Genomic DNA, 20,202 nt, shown 5'->3' with positions numbered 1-20,202 from the left:
AAAAGAAAAGAAATGGACAATTATATTAAATTTTACAATAAATAGCTGTGATAAGAACAGAATTGCTGCTTTGAGTGTGGGCTCGCTGCAGTCCCTCTCCAAGATTATGCGATGACTTAAACGATGGAAATTCATTTCCAGAAAATATGGCAATATGGCATTGGGAGGGATTAGAAAATATTCATTTAAGATAAGGCTACTAATGGCTACTATTAATGATGCCTATATATTACTTCCAGAATCACTATGCCTCTGATCACCAGTTGCTGGGGAAGAACAGCAAGACAGGGCTAACTGCCTTCATGCTTTACTTGTGGCCTTTCATAGTAGCTTGTTGGCCACTCTAGGAAACAATTGCTGGACAATAGGGATAATTCAGCAGGGCTCATGTGTTCTTAGTTTTCCCAAACAGAAGCCACTAACATTAGTGGTTTGGGGTACATTCCCTATCCATGAAACAGGCTATGTATCCTCTATTCACAGTGAACCAGATAATTATTACATGGGATTAGACAGCATAGACTGTATTAGATGTTCCAGATAAACTTATACCACAGAGAAATATCCCTCTTTTTAAAATGGTGTATTAACCAACCAATTAATATGAATCCAAGAGCGATCAAGAAGGTCAGCAGATATCCTCGTAAAGGCTCGTTATTCTTCCCATAGCCTTTAGCAAACATCAGGAAGCCAGGATAAATATTGTCTTTACACAAAGCCTAGAAGAAGAAGAAAAAGAAGATGTTAACAATTAAACTACGGTCACATAGATATAAACTGAGGCATCAAATCTGAATAATGCAATTCATGTGAAGAATGTAATTAACATAAAAACTGTAGTAACTGCAGACATCACTAACTCAGTGAGGTCTTGGGTACCATGGGAAACGTTAGATGGTGAACAGCGGAAGCCAGCTTTGCTACAATTTAGTTACCTTTATGCAAGCCTAAATCAAATTGGTTTCAATATGGAAACTGAGTGCCTTAAGTTCTGAAAAACAGTCAGTGATTTGTGGGAAATAACTGAAAAACATGTGTTAATAGAATACATTTGAAAGCCTTGATTTCTTAGTTTAGCTATGCGACCAATCCAACAGTATATTGAGAAACAGTGAATATACATCACGTCCTTAGGATTTATGTTTGAAAATATATCCAAAATTCAAGTTTGATCCGGCTTGCTACAAACAACTCAAGATTCTTACCTGGAAGATTTTAGGTGCGCTGACGAGAGATGCTAATGCTGAAGAAAGGGTGGCGGAAAATATACCAGCTGATATCAGAGGTGCAAATCCTGATACCATGCTCATTACCTGGAATAAGAATGTAACTTTAACAAGGGCAGTTTAAAAAACAAAACAAAAAACAAAAACAAGGGCAGTTCAAACACTTTAACACCTTTGTTGTAACGTTGTGTTAATATGAAACAGCATGCACAATTTTCAAACGCTATGACAACTATTAGAGCATTCAGAGAAAGCACTAACATTGCTTTACGAATAGCTACCGTATTTTTCGCCCTATAGGACACACCGTCCCATAAGGCACACCTAGTTTTTTGGGGGGAAAATAAAGGGGAAAACATTATTTCCCCCCCGACCCCAGCCCCCAGAACAGGCAACTCTCTGCAAGCCGTGGGAGCCCAGCGCCGGGCTCCCGCGCCTTGCAGAGAGCTGCACGAAGTCTGGGCGTGCTGAGCTCAGCGCGCCCAGCCTTCGGCATGCAGGCAACTCTCCGCAAGCCGCGGGAGCCCAGTGCAGGGCTCCCGCGCCTTGCGGAGAGCTGCGCGAAGCCTGGAGAGCGAGAGGGGTTGGTGCGCACCGTCCCCTCTCACTCTCCAGGCTTCAGCGAAAGCCTGCATTCGCCCCATAGGACGCACACACATTTCCCCTTCATTTTTGGAGGGGGAAAAGTGCGTCCTATGGGGCGAAAAATACGGTAAGTGTCTGAATTTGCTCGTTTCTTGTTCCTTCCTCATCTTTTATTGTTCTGTATTCTAATCCTTAAGGCAGGGACCATGTTGCTTTAAAATCTTTGGACAGCAACCAGAAACCATAGATGCTTTAAAATAAAAGCAAGCAACAATGATCTGCGTGTTATTTCTTAACTTTGGCAGCTCTGTCATTGTTTCCTACGTTTCGTAAATAGTGAATGTAGTGCAACAGGCTAAATACTGGCTTTGAAGAAGAAATCTCTTCTGCCAATGAGTTTTTTTGGGGAAAATATATCAATAATCAGAGCAACTGCGTAACTTCCTCCCTTTCAATGAAGTTTCTGCACAAGCCTCACATTAAAGGGTGTGGGTGGAACTGAATAGCAGCCATGCTTTGTAGATTATGTACATTACTCTGAACTGGAGTGCTTTTACAGAGCTGTCATGCTGCAAGTTTGGGGGTTATTTTCCAATGAAACTGTGTATTTTCAAGATACTGATAATACCAGTACTGCTGTTCTGCACACAACTGACAACTTTGAAGAAAGCCAACTTCTGTTTTAAAAATACTGAAAATCTGATTGGCACGTTCCAGCTATGCAGCTAACCCAGATTTGTGACTTTTAAACAAATACCAGTTTTTAAATAAAGTCTGGCACGACTACTCCTGAATAAATTGCCTCTTTCTTTGCAGTATCTTTCTGTCAAAGCACCCACTAATGTTTTAGAGCAGTCACTGATAACTGCTTCAGCTGCTTTTGATTTAAAGTGACATAATCTCAGAAGGTAAACTTGTTACCTAATTCAACCAAGTAAGTAGATGAAAGCCCTTTAAGGCCTAAGTACTTTATCTTAACTGAGCTATTATACTTAAGTATATGAAAGACTATCATGGCTATGACTTTCACTGATCTTAGGAGAAGTCAAATTCAGACTATCTAGAACAGAGATGAAGTAGTCCATATGACCAGATGCAGTCTGACAACAAAGTAAATTAAAGGGAATTTAAAAGAGGGGTTGTTGCTTGCTGGGCCTACAGACATCCTACTTTTGCCTCTGTCAAACTTTATTTTTGCAATTTTTAATATGTTTCAAAAGCCTGCATCTCTGGTCTCTGTTTGACCAGAAATGACAGTGGGAACATGTGTTTACACTAAGCATTCTAAAATATTCCAAAAGCCTGTCGTCCAGCCACAATGGTTCTAAATATACAAAATCGTTTACACTTTGAAAAAAGAAGAAGGAATCCTAGAGTTGTAAAGCAAGGCTCATCTAGTCCAACCCCAGCAATGCAGGAATCTCAACACGCGGCCCCCCTCCATCCATTTTGAAACCATACCAGACCCTACTTAGCAGTTTTATCTAGAGATTATGAACTTTACACATGTGAAATTCATATTCTTGTAGACAGATTGCAACTTCAGACTTCTATTTAGAGGGGGGAAATGCGCTGTTTCAAACTTTTGACTACTAGTCACACATTCTCTTTCTCATATGCACATGAACACAAAGTGGAGTGAGGAAGATACACTATTTTTAATCTATTTCATGTGCTCTGCAAATGATTTAACTTGAACTAATTCACAGACTGGAATGTAATTATCTTGATATTGCACTTCTCCAGTTGTTGTGATACCGTTATCAGCTCAAAACGCATGAAAATACCTATTTTAAGATTAAATGTACAAAACATGTACTTAAATACCAATCTTTGTACTGGCGCTTTAAAAAAACAAAACCTCACAGATTAATGTGAACAGAATGGGAAAAGGTATTATTAACATGGTTGGCACCGACTAGAAATAAGACTGATCCACCCCTCCCTAATTTGCTGTATAGTAAGATTTATCTACATGCATTTTCTAAGTCATGCACAAAGTGCATAAAACATTTTAAGCAACTGCGGTTGAACATTTCAGGGTTAGAAATCACCGCTCACCTGGAAGTTGTTCATTAGCCCATAAGGACACCCTCCTTTTTCACATGAGGAGAAATCAAAGTTAAGCTTACAAGCTGCAGTGGTACAGTTTGTCAGCTCACCGACAAATGTGTCATTAATGCTCCCAGTGGCATCTCGAACAACACAAGCACCTAGAGCAGAGGGAAACAGAAGCAGTGACCTTCCAAGCAATTAAAGCAAACTGTATTATATTTCTCCTTGGTAAATTTCCAATGGAAATTGAAATTTCAATCAAGTTACTTCTACCCTCCAAAGTTATTGTAAAAATAAGTATGGCTAGTCACAAAATGAATTTTAGAGCTATAGCGCTGTTGACAAAGAGGTGAACACTAAAGGCATTCATTCTTTTTGGATTATAAATGTTGGTGCTGCAGTCCTGTATCTACTTTCCCTCAAAGTAAGCCTACAAGGGGACTTTTCGCCATGTGCTCACCTATAGTGTTGTGTTGTTAGAACAGAGCCGAAAAGCACAGGGGTAATAAATATCTTACTCAGCCCACAAACTCTTAAAGAATCTTGAGAATCACAACTTTCATAATAATTTGAATCCCCATAGAGTTTAGACCAATTTGAGTTTGGACCAAAAAACACAACAGAAATATGTACACAAGATAGCTCCTATTGCTTGAAATGTAACAAATTCAAAGCCAGTCTCAGGAATTTAAGCTGATTCTTTTTCTTTCAGATCTTAAGATTGTCATCTTTGCTTGCTGAAGACTTCCCATACTTTGTAAAATGCTAGAAGTTGTGTTCTCAACATAGATTCTCCCATACTAAGAAACCCTGGAGCACAAGTTCTCTTTACATTTGAAGGCAGACAATATATACATTTGCCATGAGGCCATGAGTAGAAAGAATTGGACTTTTACAATGTTTTAAGTCCATTGATATACCACTTTTCGAAAAAGCTTTAGGTAGCCTGCACGAACAAGATGGCAGCGAAAGAAGTTAAAAGTGAAAATGCTGGAATTCAACCAGTCTTTGGGAAAAGTAATCTCTGAACTCTGAACGTCTGTCTGTGCTCAATTTGCAGTCATTGTTGATCACTTCAAGAAAGAAAAGAACAACACTACTGGATAAAACGACATTCCACATTTTCCTCACTGCCTCACCTTTGGACTGGCTTTCTTATACCTTCAATATTTCATTTTAAAAATCTAAAATCCATTTTTATAATGCTGTCACTAAATGCCTGGTTGCTGGTTTACCTGCCCAGTCACTGGAATTCTGGTTAGTTCTTGTTCCGCTTTTATCCTGGCAAGCCCTCTTTCCCCTTCCCCTTCTATCTGTCTGTCTGTCTGTCTGTCTGTCTGTCTGTCTATCTATCTATCTATCTATCTATCTATCTACCCCTTCTCTCTCTCTCTCTCTCTCTATATATATATATATACACACACGCACAAACACTTATGCTCATCAATCTGTGATGTGAACTGCACTCTGGGTAAGAAACAATAATTGATGATGGATTGACCTGAACATACAGGCACTGTAAATTAACTGTATTGTTAAGTGGTTGTTTCTGTAACATGGTAGAAGAGAAGAGCTCAAACCATTGTGATTTTGACATGTTTTGATGTTGCTTTAATATCAAAATGCTATAAAATCATTAATCCAGCCCCCTGTAACAATTCAAAGAATAAAAGCCAAATAATGGAAGGTTCTATAAAAATTCAGCTCTAAAGCTCTAAACATCAATTTCAACATAGAACTACAGCAGTATACAAAACATCAAGTTGTCTACAAAGAATGAATAAGTAAAACTTAGTTATTTACCTACAGATACTGCAATTCCCATGTATACCACTGTAGTAATTAAGATGGCCAACAAGGTCCCTTTAGGTATGGCTAATTGAGGATCCTGGGAGGGGGAAAAACATTCACATTATGAATCTATGGAACAGTTCAAATTGACTGAATAAGCAACAAAACTAAAAACCACTCACCGCAAGATCACCTGAGATATTTGCACCCGCTAGAATGCCTGTTGCAGCTGGGAAAAATATAGCAAAGACTGAAAAGAAAGTTTCTTCTTCTCGGAAATCTGGTCCAAAATTCTCATAAAAGATTTCAGCTGTTAGGGAGGAAAGTTACAAAAAGTTTATTATAGTAACCTGTGTTTGTATAATGTCCATAATATTTAGTCTTCCACCTAATCAGCTGCAAGTAAAATGACAGGGAGTCACCTCAGATTAGAAGTGTCACAAGTAAACTCAACACTGAGATTTTGTTTCGTTAGCTGTTTGCGGAAATGTTTGTTTTCCAAGCACACAGAACTTTGCTACACGGCAACCTAACAACTGAAATATAGGCACCCCTAAATTCAACAAACAGACAGAGTGTCTAAACCTGCCCTTCCCCATAGCATGAAGGCTGGACCTTATTTAATTTACCTTCCTTCACACCATTAAGAGATATTACATTATCCAATTCAATAAAATTATATAGCAAGCAACATTACTCCAAAATAATCACAACATTATATTCTTATAAAAGGTAGATATTTACACAATCACTAAAAAAATCTGGTATGAAATCTTAAGACTCAGGACACAATCTCTCAAATGTTTAGAGAAGGCCTAAGAGAGATGACTGACTTTCTAGTCTAAAGGATGGAAGCAAATTGTACTTATTTTATACAGTAGCTACCACTAGGGGGCTCAGCAGGTGCCACTCTTAACTTCCTTAGGCTACCTCCACAAATCCTGCAACCTCTTTCCAATACTCCAGCATTTTTTAAAATAGCTTTTAAATTAATAAATGTCCAGCCTCCAGCAGCTAGCTACCGCCAGCCTTTGCATGTTGTGCTGTTTGGCTTCACCTGTTTTTCAGCTTACGGAAGTCAGGCTCAACTTTAAACACACAGTGCAGCAGGCTGCTCTCCCCAGCCCTTACTAAAATTGGCTGCCTGTCAGGGGCATGGAAGATTTGGTGGAAACACTAGGAACAAGCAAAGAAAGATCTCCGTGCATGAACTCATAGTCTCTATGATGTGTTTACTTCTTAAGCAGCATGTACCAGTTAAGGCAGAGGTCTTAACTTCCTCTTAAATCCCCAAAGGAGGAAATCTGTAAAAAACAACAACTTTAGCTCTTCTTGTAAGCCAAAACATTTTGTTTTATTAACCACATTTCTGTTCCATTTTTCCTCCTAGAAGGTCAGAGCGACAAAGAACGTTTTCTTTCATGTTATTCCTCACAAATAAATATTTGAGGTAAATTAGGCCGAGAGGCAATGAGTGGACCAGGTGAGTTTGATTCTAGAATACAGGAAAAAGTACATAGAGAAAGTACATAGGTGTTGTGTTGACTTAAATAGCTCAGTCTTCTTGGAAAATATAAAATAGAAGTTAATGCTTTTGGGTGTAATTCCTTTAGCCAGGGGTGGCTAACCCACAGCTCAGATCCAGTTTCCACAAAAGGTTTTTTCTTAGCAAATATTATCCTAGCATACACTCCACCCCCCCCCCCCGGCCCCCAAAAATTCAGTTTTCTTTTTTGAAATTTCTGCTGAGGTATCCCTTGCTGCAGAGGGCCTGCCAGCCATCAAAAACCAGGCACCTCTGCCTCTACTTACCTTACAAAGGAAGCCCTTGTCTCTGTGGTGCAACATCACTGCATGGACGTCTTAGGAAACAGGAAGGAATGTTCCTTCCTGTTTCATAAGCCTTACGACCTTCTTGCAATGGTGTTAACCAGAGGGAAAGCAGTCTCCTTTGCAAGGTAAGTGGGTAGATTTCTTCCTCATTGCAGATCCTCTCCTCCTAAGCTCAGCACTGCCATGGGGGAGAAAGCCCACCCCTCTTCAGCTACTTAACTGAGTTTTGGGGGTAGGCAGCTGTCTGAATGAATTTGAACATGTCTCTGGCTCTGTACGTGGATAGCGCTGTGGGTTAAACCACAGAGCCTAGGACTTGCCGATCAGAAGGTCGGCGGTTCGAATCCCCACAACGGGGTGAGCTCCCGTTGCTCAGTCCCAGCTCCTGCCAACCTAGCCGTTTGAAAGCACATCAACGTGCAAGTAGATAAATAGGTACCACTCTGGCGGGAAGGTAAATGGCGTTTCCATGCGCTGCTCTGGTTCGCCAGAAGCAGTTTAGTCATTCTGGCCACATGACCCGGAAGCTGTACGCCAGCTCCCTCGGCCAATAAAGCAAGATGAGTGCCTCAACCCCAGAGTCGGCCATGACTGGACCTAATGGTCAGGGGTCCCTTTACCTGGCTCTGTAACATGTGTGCATTATCTGTGGTGGTGAGCGTGCACATGCAAGGGAGTGTGCATTGGCCACATCCAATGCTACAAGTGGCCCTTGGAGGATCAGCCAATCCTCAGAGCAGCCCTCAGGCCAAGAAATGTAATTGATGCTTGCTTGCCTAAGCACTATTGCTGTGCAGCCTTCACGGATTCCAACACAATCCAAGGAAATTGTGCATCAACTGTTATTAGCATGTTGAGTTGCATGATGAACTATCACACGGAACCCAAATCCCTGCTCTCTCAATAGACCAGGCATAGGCAACCTCGGCCCTCCAGATGTTTTGGGACTACAATTCCCATCATCCCTGACCACTGGTCCTGTTAGCTAGGGATCATGGGAGTTGTAGTCCCAAAACCTCTGGAGGGCCGAGGTTGCCTATGGCTGCAATAGACGTACGAACCAAGGCATTCATTCTTAAGATACATATTATAGTCTTATAGCTTTGGCTAAAGCAAACATTTTCACTAGCAACATAATTGAAATATCAACGTGTTTCAGATATCCGTTGCAGCTACGTTTCCAGCAAATTAGTATTTGGTCATTCTCCCTTACCTTGGTAGCCAAAAAATCCTTTAGACTTCTTGCTTTCAAATGGAATAAATGTTCCTATGATGAAGTCAACAATAGCAACTAGCAGGATCACAAGCAGAACAATTTGTGCCTGTAATTTTAGAAGTCATCAACATAATTAAAATACATTTTTATCCCAGCTAAATCCATGCGCAACTGGACGTAAACAGTAGGCTTGGGCAATTAACTGGTCAACTAAGATCACATGTTCCAAGAAGACCATGGAGTAGATGGCAGCTTACATTACAGTGCCATTTGTTAAGCAAGGGCAGCAGTGAAATCACCTTGCCTCCTAGCCCTGTAGTGTATAGCCTGGCGCAGACAAACAGCAAACATTCGCACAATGGTTACCTGCTATGACTGCAAACAGATATCAGAGGCAACGGCCCACTGCCTACTAGGCAAAGCATCAGGTTAGGACCAGGAATGCTCAGATTCAAATCCTCAGCCAGCCATGATGCTGGGCCAGTCATACATACTCAGTCTAACATACCCCACAGAGTTGTTAAGGTAAAATAGAGAATGAGAATGCCTTCACAGGTTTTTTGGGGAAAGGAGAGAATCAAAATGTAACTTTCAGTACACCTACAACATACATAATACTTACCTCTTTATAGCATGTAACCCAGGCATAGGCAAACTTGGCCCTCCAGATCTATTGGGACTACAATTCCCACCATCCCTAGCTAACAGGACCAATGGTCAGGGATGATGGGAATTGTAGTCTCAAAACATCTGGAGGGCCGTGTTTGCCTATGCCTGATGTAACCATTAAAGTATTTACAGTATGTGACTTTTATGTGGAGTCTGAGTATTAAATGTTATGTTTCAATGTTTATTAAATATTTTTTTCTAACATTGTAATGAATTTATTTATGCAAATGTGATAACAGTTGTAAAGATATCTAACTTGTTTTTGTAATTAGCTAAAGTATCAAACTGACTGGTGATTAGCTTGTTTCATGTCAATGCTTTAAAAATATGTGGCCATTATTTGATCAATATTTTACTTGTCATTTGACCAAATCCTCAGTCCACAATGAAATACTCATTTACTTGTAAGATTATTCAACTCAGCGAGGTTCATGAGTATGAATATAGGACCTCTGTTGTTGTTGTTTTTAAACACCTCTCCCTCACTTCACAATCCCAATTATATTTTTCTTATGCAACTAGAATGATAATACATTAAAACTTTTCATTAAGCTTCACTTGAAGCTTGCTTTTCATATTCCCAATTTACATATCATCTAAAGTCTTGAAACACAGGTTAGGGGTGCTTTTAACAATGCAGACACCACATTGGGGCCACTTAAAAACTGTCTCTGCAGGAGTACTTGGATCTGTTTGAATGCATCACCTATACGAGCAGAGTAACCTTTCAGTATTGTACTAGGTTTTTGGGTGGTCTCTCTATTTTGCAGTATACTTGTTGCTTTCCCCTTTTGATGCCGCAAAGGGAACACTTGACTGCATGAGGGAAACCCACATAATGGGACTAATGCACATCATGAACCAGACTGACCAAGGATAAGTCCACCTCCTTGAACAACATAGTTAATATGCAAAACTCTACTAATATAAGGTTTCAGTTTCCAAATAGTTACTGTGCAGGTAGCATTAAAGTCTCACACAACTGGCTCAACTATGCATTCAACAGCACCAGCCTGCCTTCATTCCTCCCCAAGTGCAAAATTTATGAACTGGTTTATTTTCCTGGTTTGTTAATCAACTGTATAATGAACATAAATAAATTCATTTCCTGCAAGGATATTCTGCAGCCAGAAATCTGATTCCAAATTCTAATTCCAATGTAAGTTCAAGTCAATGTTTACTTCACTTGTTTGCAGATTTGAAAAGGTGTTCAGCTTTTCAGGGCAGTAGATGTTTCAAATCACTGTTACTTACTTTAGCTTCCCACTCCATTCCTGCCACAGAGATGCCCAATAAAATAACAATTGTGATGGCTCCTATTATTCTGATGTCATTCATTTGATCCAACATAATTAAATTATGTTCCTGCAGAAAGAAAAGAGAGACAATTATGACAAGGTTGACACCATATGTTCGCTTTCCTGTTATGAAATAATTCTGCCCTAACAGTGATCAAATATGATTTTGAGTCCTAGCAAATATGGTATTAAGTGCTAGCAGTTTTTCTTAAGAATTTATTATATTCTTTTTGTAGGGTTCGTTTTTCATACAAATCAAGTCAAAGATTCACGACTTCAAAAAAAATACAGATTTTTTAAAACAGAAATACTAATAAACATGAACCAGAACTAAACACCACGTTTTAATGGTTCAACTCTGTTAATGGCCCTATGTTTTACCACAAGTCAATTTATTTTAAAAATCAAACACCTTAGATGAAGGTGCAGACCAGGATCTAAACATGTTCATAGGCTCTTGCAGGCATAACAGACCCCCCCCAATAAACTCCAATTCCTTTCAAACAGCTGAGCATGTTTCCTCGAAGTTTTATACTTTGCTCTGCATTAGAGGGGGGGAAAGAACGCTATTAAGCTTAGCTATAGGACTCAACCCTCCATAGGCTTACAGAAGTATTTTCAATTGTTGGCTCCTGCATATATTTTTACTGCAACTTAGTCACAATCATTTGGTCTAAGGCTGATCCCAACAAGTATTTTGCCTGTCAACCAGAACTCTGGGGGCACCAAATCCAAGGTCGTTTACATGTCTGCGTAAAAATGAGTCATTCAGTATTATAGATTTTACATCACGTGAGTAGTGGATTTGACAACGATTACAGATCAATCCAATCCATAGTTATATTGTAGAAAAGGGATGGTAAAATTCAGACTGTTTCTATCATTGTGAAAAACAAAACCGGGGGGAAATTGTTTACCTTAAGCAGTTCTACAACGGTCTCTGCGAAACCAACAACATACATGGCTACAGCAACAGCATTAGCAAATGCAAATATCAAGCCTATTGCACCACCAAATTCTGGACCCAGGCTTCTGGAAATTAAATAATATGCTCCCCCTGCAGAGAGAATAAAGAAGAATTAGAGCAAGATTCAAGGCTATGTGTAACCAAGCTCTGGTATGTACTATGTTTTTATACACACACAGCTAAAAGCTCTACATTTGTAGAATGTAGATATGCCCCTCGCTGCTACTTCAGCTGGTAATCAGGTTGCCCTCAGCTACATGTGTAACAGCTTTCAGTAAGATAACAGAATTAAAGTTATCCAACTGTCAGAAAATTCTTCCTGATGTTTAGTCAGAATCTCCTTTCTTGTAATTTGAATCAATTGGTTTGGGTCCTACACTCCAGAAAATTGCTCCATCCATGACACAGCCCTTTAGATATTTGAAGATGGCTATCATATCCGTCTCCACTTTACCAGGCTTAACATACCCATTTCGCTCAACCATTCCTCATAAGACTTGGTTTCCAGACCCTCCTCTGCACACGTTCTAGCTTGTCAATATCCTTCTTATATTGTGGTGCCCAGAACCCAGTACTCCAGGTGGCGTCTGACTACGTCAGAATAGAATGGTACTTGATTGAGACATTATACTTCTGTTGATGCAGCCCAGAATAGCATTAGTTTGTTACTTTGTTTTGCTCCTGCATCACATTGTTGACTCATGTAAAGCTTGTGGTCAACTAAGACCCCTAAATTCTTTTCACATTTACTACTGGCAAACCAGGTGTCCCCGTCTTATATTTGTGCAGCTTATCATTCCTGCCTAAGTGTAGAACTGTACATTTGCCCCTATCAAAATTCATTTTGTTAATTTTGGCCCCAGTTCTTCAATATGTTCAGATCATCTTGAATCCAGATTCTGTCTTCTGCGGCATTAGCTACCCCTTCCAGTTTGGTGTCATTTGAAAATTTGATGAGGATTCCCTCAATTCCTTCATCCAAGTCATTATAAAGATGTTGGGCAACAATGGGCCCAGGACAGAACCCTGCAGCATGGCACCCCACTTGTCACTGTTTTCCAAGAGGATGAGGAACTATTAGTGAGTTCTCTTTGGGTTTAGTCAGTCAATCAGTTACAAAACCACCTAACAGTTACCTTGTCCAGCCTACATTTTACCAGCTTCTCTGTAAGATTATTTGATATTATCAAAAACCTTACTAAAATCAAGATACACTACATCCACAGCATTCCTCTTATCCACAAAGCTTGTAATTCTATCAAAGTGTACTATTTCTTTCTTGCAATCATGAAAAAAAATAGAAAACCTGTTTTTAAAAAAAATCAGATTATACAGCTGAAGATTGCTAACATTCACTTTGAAGTAGATAAAAGAGAGGAAACACAAATAGCAACCTCCCCCCCAAAAAATAAGACCAGTGAAGAAAATCCACTTCAGAATTATTCATGGATTGTATTTTCTGTTCCAATGGACACTCTATTCAAGAAGCAAGCTTCTCAAATAAAGCCATCATATTTCTACCTTTATGCTGCATAAATTATTCTCACATGACTGGTGTAGTTAACCTATGGCCCTCCAGATATGGTGGGACTCTAATTCCCATCATCCCTACCACTGGGTAATGCTGGTTGCAACTAATGGGAGTCACTTGAGAGTCCAACAAGATCTGGAGGGCCACAAGTTAACCATTCCTGTCACAGGAGATATAAAGAGCAATGCTAAAGCTGTCAAAGGCTAGCCAAGGAGTTGTTAAAAACACCACTTTGCCAGGGGAAAAGGCCCACTGACAGGAAAGCACTCAAACCCCATTAGAAGTCCCCCTCAGTATATCTATAGAAAGCTCCACTACTGCCTTAAGCAGCACTACTGCACTGTTCATGTGCCCAATTGTGTGGAAAAGTACGCCCAGGTGAAAATTGTCCAATTGTGTAAGTCATGATTAACATGTTGCATCAACAGAGCATCCGACTGTAGATAGTAACAAACGTATAAACCAGACTTGCTGTACCTAAGACAATCTCATTTCCATAGCATCACTGAGATTGCTCAGCATCCGGGAAGAAGGCCAAGCTGATTTTCAAGATACAAATCTGCAATTAGCCTCTTAAGAAAGGCAAGCTCAGTGTTTAAGTTTTCTTAACATCTTTTAATTACTTGGACTACAACCCTTAATGTAATTAGCTGCAAGTAAATCTCACTACAATAAATGGTACCTCTTTCTCGAAACAAAGCTTGGATCGCATTGTTTGCCTCAACTTGTGAATGCGTAGGTGGTTCTAGGTCAGGGAAGAGGAATCTGTAGATAATCCACCAAATGTTGGATTATCTCCAGACCATGTTGGGTGGGGCAATGGGAGTACAAAGATGTTTGGAGGGCCACAGGTTCCACATCACTGATCTAGTTACTCTCCATTTCTAATGCATTACTCACCATTTGCCTGATTTCAAATTTTTTTATCTATGTCTTACCAGCTGTACTCTCCATCCCTACTTGTGACCTACCTACCTCTCCTCACCTTCATGACCCCAAAAGTCACTTTTTGAAAGTTCACTATTGCGAGCTGACAGTTTAAAAAAGCAGTAGCACAATCACATTGTTTCTTGAAGAAAACCTTGCCACTTATGATGTACTTCCGCAATTATATAAAATATTTGATGCATATATGCAAAGTAAATATCACATGATTTGGCTCCCTTTGAAGAAAACTAAACAGGAAAGTATATGTATAACATTGTTTTACCTCCTCTCACAAAGCCATTGGTAGCTATTGCTGATGTAGACAGGCCTGTGATCGTAGTTACCACAGTCGCCATTGCAATGACCAAGACTGCAAGTCCTGTAAGAAGATTCCTAAGATTATTTACAGGAAATTATCATTTCCCCCCCAAAATTGTACAATTTTGTTTAACAAACGCTGGCTGTTGGTTTCAATAAATCAATACAACAAAAAATGTCTTAAACCTAAGGCATGCATGAGCTGGTTTTAAACAAGCTTGTTTTAACATGTGCCTGCAATATGCAAGACATCACCTGTTCACATCAAGAACAAGCATGCCTACCACCTCTCCTGCCCTCAGGAGTACCTTTTCAGGTAGAGTATGCCTCACCTTTTGAGGACACCACAGAAACTAGCAACTACTAACAAGAATATGAAAAACTACTTGTTGCCTACGTAATGCTCTGAGCAGGACTAATCCTTCAAATATGTATTACCTCCTAATCAGTGTCTCATACTGTAATAACAAAGAAAAGAACATTGCTCTGGAGACACACTGAGCCTCTTAGTGAAACTGATAAGCAGCATATATTCCTTGTTAAGAATATCACAATGGTAATCAGCAGCATTCCATCAATCATATTCTCATCCAATGCTGTAAGTTACAAGTCACCGATCTTTAACAGTTGATCAAGATTAACATAGTACACACAGATGTTTTATTTGGTGGGCACACTTACCTATGCCAGCCTGTCCTACAATCCAGGACAGTCGAATGAACAGCATCACACCCCAGATATTCAACATGCATCGTACCTAGAACACCGTAAGAGCAAAGAATTTTCATGCTATGCTGTCCCAATATTTATTATAGAGGTATCATTTTGAATAAGCTACAACAGAGTTTTAAGAATCGAGTTCACAGGGTCAACTTCAAAAGTCTGCTGTCATGCAGGCAACCAAGCACCTCAACTTTTCAAGAATTCTTTCCAGGAGGCACACATAACTTGTGATTCAAGCCGAACAGCACACCAAACATGCGTTGTGGCAATTTATTATCTTCAATTCTTCCAGTCCTGGATCAGTAGCCGTAGCAGGGGTTTATCAATCTCTTCTCTGGGCCATCATATGGTGGGCCCATTTGACTTGATGTCTTGCAAGTTGTGCAGGCCTGCTTTAACAGACCATTTTTAAAAGCGAAGTGACTGAAGTCACTGCATTATGAAAATTATACTTCTCCTTAACATAAAACAAATATTATTAATGTTTAAACAGAAGTGTTTATGACCCAAATGCTGCTGCAGCAGCAGCAGCTAAATCTGAGGCCCTTCTTCAAGTGCTCCCTTCCACAGGAGGTTTGGAGGGTGGAAACACAAGAATTGGACTTTTTGATGGTGATTGTGGACTCCTCTCCCCAGGAAGGCACACTTGGTACCATCTTTATCTATATTTAGGCACCAGGCAAATACTTTTCTCTCTTGGCCCTTAATTTGAAAGGCAGTGTTGCGGCATCTTTTGGTGGAGTGGGATCAGTTAGTCATGCCTTCTACTTGTATTGCTGTGTTTTTAGGGATTTTACTTGGTTGTTTTAAAAAAGTTCTTAATGTAAGTGGTTTTGGGTTACTCAGTGAGAAAAGTGACTAACAATTATAATAACCAACCATAATAAATAAATAGGTAGTTAATACTCTGTATAATTGTAAACTGGAAAACAATACAAAAACTCCAATTATTTAAAGTAAATACTTTTTTTGCCATGTCAGGATAAAATATACTACAGACATGCCAAGATTCCTCCAGAAGACAGGGGATTTTGTCCATGTAAGGTTGCTTTGTTTGTACAAACTGAACTGTGTTAATTTCCACCATCCTGTCACATTTATAACATGAGAGCTGGAATCATGTCATTTGCAGTTTTATAACACTAAGTTAAGAAGGATAGAAATTCTTCTAGCATTCACTGTGTCCTTAGCAGACTAGCACAACTTTGAAACAACTAAATCAAAGTTAAAATTTGCAATTTGCTTGAACCACCACAGTAACAGAAATCGTGATCTTACAAATCTTATTGTTTCTCCATGGAGTTATTTTCAAACAACTATAAAGTCTGATTAACTTGTGAATGAGATTTTTTTTTATTGGAAAAGGTCGGGTTCAGTTAATTCACTGACTTCTTATGAAAAACAAAAACAATTAAAATTCTAGGGACAGGATTCAACTAATGAGTCCTGTCAGCAGAAGTCCTCAAGAAGGGCTTCTGCTTTCATGGGAAATTGGGCTTGCACACCTTGCAATATACACCTGCAGGTATAGGGTGGTATACAAATTTAATAAATAACAATAATAACAATAGGCTGGGGGAGCAGGGAGCAGGAGGAAGATCAGAGTAGCATGGGGAGAAAGGAGCAGGAATCCCTAGGTTGGGTGAGCCAAAATGCTCAACCCGCCCAAATCACCTTAGCACGACACTAAATTCCTCCCTAGACTTCCAATAAGTCAAAGAAAAATTACTAGCTGAGATGAATGTCCCATTAAGTGAACACTGCAGGGAAGCCAATTTATAGATGAAATCCTTTTGTTTATTTATTTGAGCCAGGATACTGCTCTCTCCTCACCCTTATTTGGGCCAAAGGACTGCTCTCCCCAGGCACTCCACCAGAAGAAACAAAATCTAGTTAATGTTATAAGCTGTGCAAGTTACTGTATCCTTATGACATCATGGCATTGATCCAATAGCTATCGGACGGAGGATGAAATTTGAGCCACCATGTTCCCTCCCTTGTGTTTCCTGAGTTAACTGTGCAAAGTGACTCGTGTCTGCATTTCCATGCTGGCTACAGATGAAGGAGAGTCATCCCTCCCCCGCCAGTCCATTTGCAATAAAATTACCAGGCAAACTGTATACACGCAGGTCCTGCTATCCGCCCACTTATTATGCAAAAATTCACTTATCCAAACACAAAGAAATAAACCCAAACCTCGCTACACACACAGCTAATTCAGATAAACCAGAGTTTGCCCACTTCCTTTCTTGTTTGTGGTTTGCTGGACAACGCCAGCAATTTTCAGGCAGAAACCATGAAGGGGGCAGAGGAGAGAGATAAGACAAGTCACGGATTAGAAATGTTCCCATAGGAAATAATAGAAAACTTCAGTTCCTTATGCAAATGCCCGTCTAACAAATGATTTCCTGGGAATGCATTGTGTTTGGTAAGTGGGACCTGCATGCAATACAAGGCTGCCTTAAGTAACATGAATGCCTTTTCATTATTCTTCACCTTAAAGCCAGTCCTAATTAGATTCTCTCAGAAGCAAGATCCACCAAGTTAAATGGGATTTGCCTCTTAGTAAAGTGTCTGAAGGAACGAAATTTAATTTGCTAGGCATTCAAAGATGAACTGGAGTTTATCTTTGAGTTAAGGAACAGCAGGAAGAGAGAAAGTGTTTGGCCATTCATGAATGTCCTAAATCATTTTAGGGCACAGTAATAAAAAGAGCTGGGGGAGACAAAGGCAAATGTATCTTGATACATATTTCTTTTTTTAAAACAACAACAATGAGAGTAGCAGATACAGAAAAGAGAAACTTTGTATCTACTACACGTTAATCAATTATTTCGCTCTTTCTTTTTTTAAAAATCTGCAATATAATAATCTTGAAAGTAGACATATTCAATTGTTGCTTCATCAGTTACTAAGAAAATAGCACAGATGGGTTCATCATTACCAAAGTTCTACTTACCAATACACCTTTAATCCAACCAAACTTGACAATCCCTTTACTTTCAGCAGTATAAGTAGCAGTGGCATCTCCCGTAGGAGTTCCTTCTTCTCCATTTGCATATCCATCCTCAAATGGTTCCTGTAGTAAAGCAACAATCAGAAGGAGTGGGTTGGATGAAACGGAAACCTATTGAGCCTCTGTTTAAAGTTGCAATCCTAAGTACATTTAGATCCCACTGATCTAAATATTACCTATGTTTCAGAATTGCATTTGCATGCAAGCAGAAAGAACAAGTTAATGAAAAAGGCTATTTTCATCCACAGTCTTGGTAACTGTCAAGTTGGTTAATTGAACATAAAGGTTTGAAGCACATACAAGATGAATTAGATGCCTTCATATCATCACATTTTTCAAAAGCACTGGCATATAAAAACTTAGCTGTGCTTGTGTATTTTGTGGACTTTATCAGATTCTAGATTTGAAGGAATAACACTTCAACAAGAGGGTAAAAGTGAGATGAACCAGAAGCAATGTCTGCTTTTGAGGATCACTGGATCCCACGAGAGAGTTGCTCAGGGAATACTGTGTAATTTTCCTCCACACAAGGTTAAATTTAAAGCTTGGCCAGCAAAAAGTAATACCAAACATGGCATAGAGCTAATTAATATGTATTAATGGGGAAAAAATGAAAGCAACTGATCAGCCAAACATAATTTCTATCCAGTATGGAAAGTTACTGCATTAATACAACAGCATACCATAATGTTAAAATGGCTGAATTCCCCCTCATTTGGCTACGTTCCATAAGTGTAGAAAAAGGCATCTGTTCTGGACTCAGATACTTCAGCAAGATACCAAAGAAAAAAATTCCAATTGATGCTATCATTCAAAAAGGCAGAAAATGATCTTTATACCCTCATTGCAAGGGCTGAAAAATTAGCAAACACAGTTATCTGCATTAGATTCCAAGGTCACAGTACAATATGCCTCCTATGCGTATAAGTCCAGGAAAAATCTCTGCAAGTCTTGAAAGAACTGGCCTGGGATTGAAAATTCCTCCTCCCCAAATTTTAACTAGTTGTGCAGTCAGTTAAAATTGACAGCATGACATTTAAAAAGAACTATTTATGACAATACACAAAATCAGGATGTCATAGGTCACTCACTAGTGCCACAGCACAGATGATATAATACTTACTAGATTCTCACAGAGCAAAATGGAATCTAGATAGAACAAATTAAAATTTAGGAGCGATGGGAAGATTTGGACTACTTGGTGAAATGCAAACTATGCAAAAATAAAATGCCAGAACATTTTAATTTTATAGAACTAGAAAATATTCAGGCTTTTAGCAAAAAAAAAACAACAACCAAAAAATAAAATTGCTAATGTTTGGCAACATGTGTTCTAATCATTCTAGTATCAGACCTGGTTAGCACATAACACTAAACCATTGTTTAGTAAACCATGACTTAGTGCTCTAAGTAAACTCTACCAGGAGATTAACCATGGTTTGTTGTTGGCTTACAACGATTGGGTTTCAAAAAATGGAAAAACAGCTATGGCTTGCTCTTCTTTGTGAATCCAACATCTTTCCTTAACCATGATTTTTTTTACCCCTCCACCACAGATGCTTACCAAACTACAAAGGCATGGTGCAAGAGCAACTAGAAAACAAAACAAATCACAGTTTGTTGATCATCTACAGGGCAACTCATGGTCAACTCATGGTCTGAGGGGGAAAAACCCATGGCTTACCATTTTGTGAAACTAGATATGCATAGGATTGTGCTGTAATTTAGTCCTGTTGATATGTTAACATAAAAAAAAAATTCTTGTTGTAACTGATGTACAATCATGCACAGTACCCTGACCCAAGTATTAGACTTTCATGGAACAATTATATAGACATAGTAAAAGAATTATCAACTATAAAATCAGCATAGTATTATTGTTACATGAATAAAAGACAACACTGCATTATGTATGTGTTACCTATATAAATATAAATACATAGAATACTGAAGTAAGTGGATACCTTTCAATAGGACAGTACTTCGAATGAAAACACTGAGGCATTATGCACATATGTGGCGGTGTGACAAATATCAAGATTTCACA

General features: G+C 39.1%; 1 protein-coding gene across 2 annotated transcripts in view; it reads right to left on the bottom strand.

Annotated features, from left to right (window-relative positions):
* Positions 1-20,202, bottom strand: part of SLC12A2 (solute carrier family 12 member 2) — a 50,933-nt gene that overhangs the window by 18,715 nt on the left and 12,016 nt on the right. For both annotated transcript variants that reach the window (XM_053407604.1, XM_053407605.1), the window contains exons 2-12: positions 18,099-18,218; positions 15,098-15,173; positions 14,382-14,477; positions 11,591-11,730; positions 10,630-10,740; positions 8,704-8,812; positions 5,840-5,967; positions 5,670-5,754; positions 3,873-4,024; positions 1,206-1,313; positions 596-719 (exon numbers count right to left, since the gene is read on the bottom strand). In XM_053407604.1, the coding sequence (XP_053263579.1) occupies positions 596-719; positions 1,206-1,313; positions 3,873-4,024; positions 5,670-5,754; positions 5,840-5,967; positions 8,704-8,812; positions 10,630-10,740; positions 11,591-11,730; positions 14,382-14,477; positions 15,098-15,173; positions 18,099-18,218 (1,249 nt within the window). The remainder of the gene's footprint in view (positions 1-595; positions 720-1,205; positions 1,314-3,872; positions 4,025-5,669; positions 5,755-5,839; positions 5,968-8,703; positions 8,813-10,629; positions 10,741-11,590; positions 11,731-14,381; positions 14,478-15,097; positions 15,174-18,098; positions 18,219-20,202) is intronic.

The sequence above is a fragment of the Podarcis raffonei genome, chromosome 11 (genome assembly GCF_027172205.1).
Source record: "Podarcis raffonei isolate rPodRaf1 chromosome 11, rPodRaf1.pri, whole genome shotgun sequence".
NCBI lineage: Eukaryota > Metazoa > Chordata > Lepidosauria > Squamata > Lacertidae > Podarcis > Podarcis raffonei.
The sequence above is the reverse complement of the archived record's forward strand: the minus strand, read 5'-3'. Positions and strand labels throughout refer to the sequence as shown.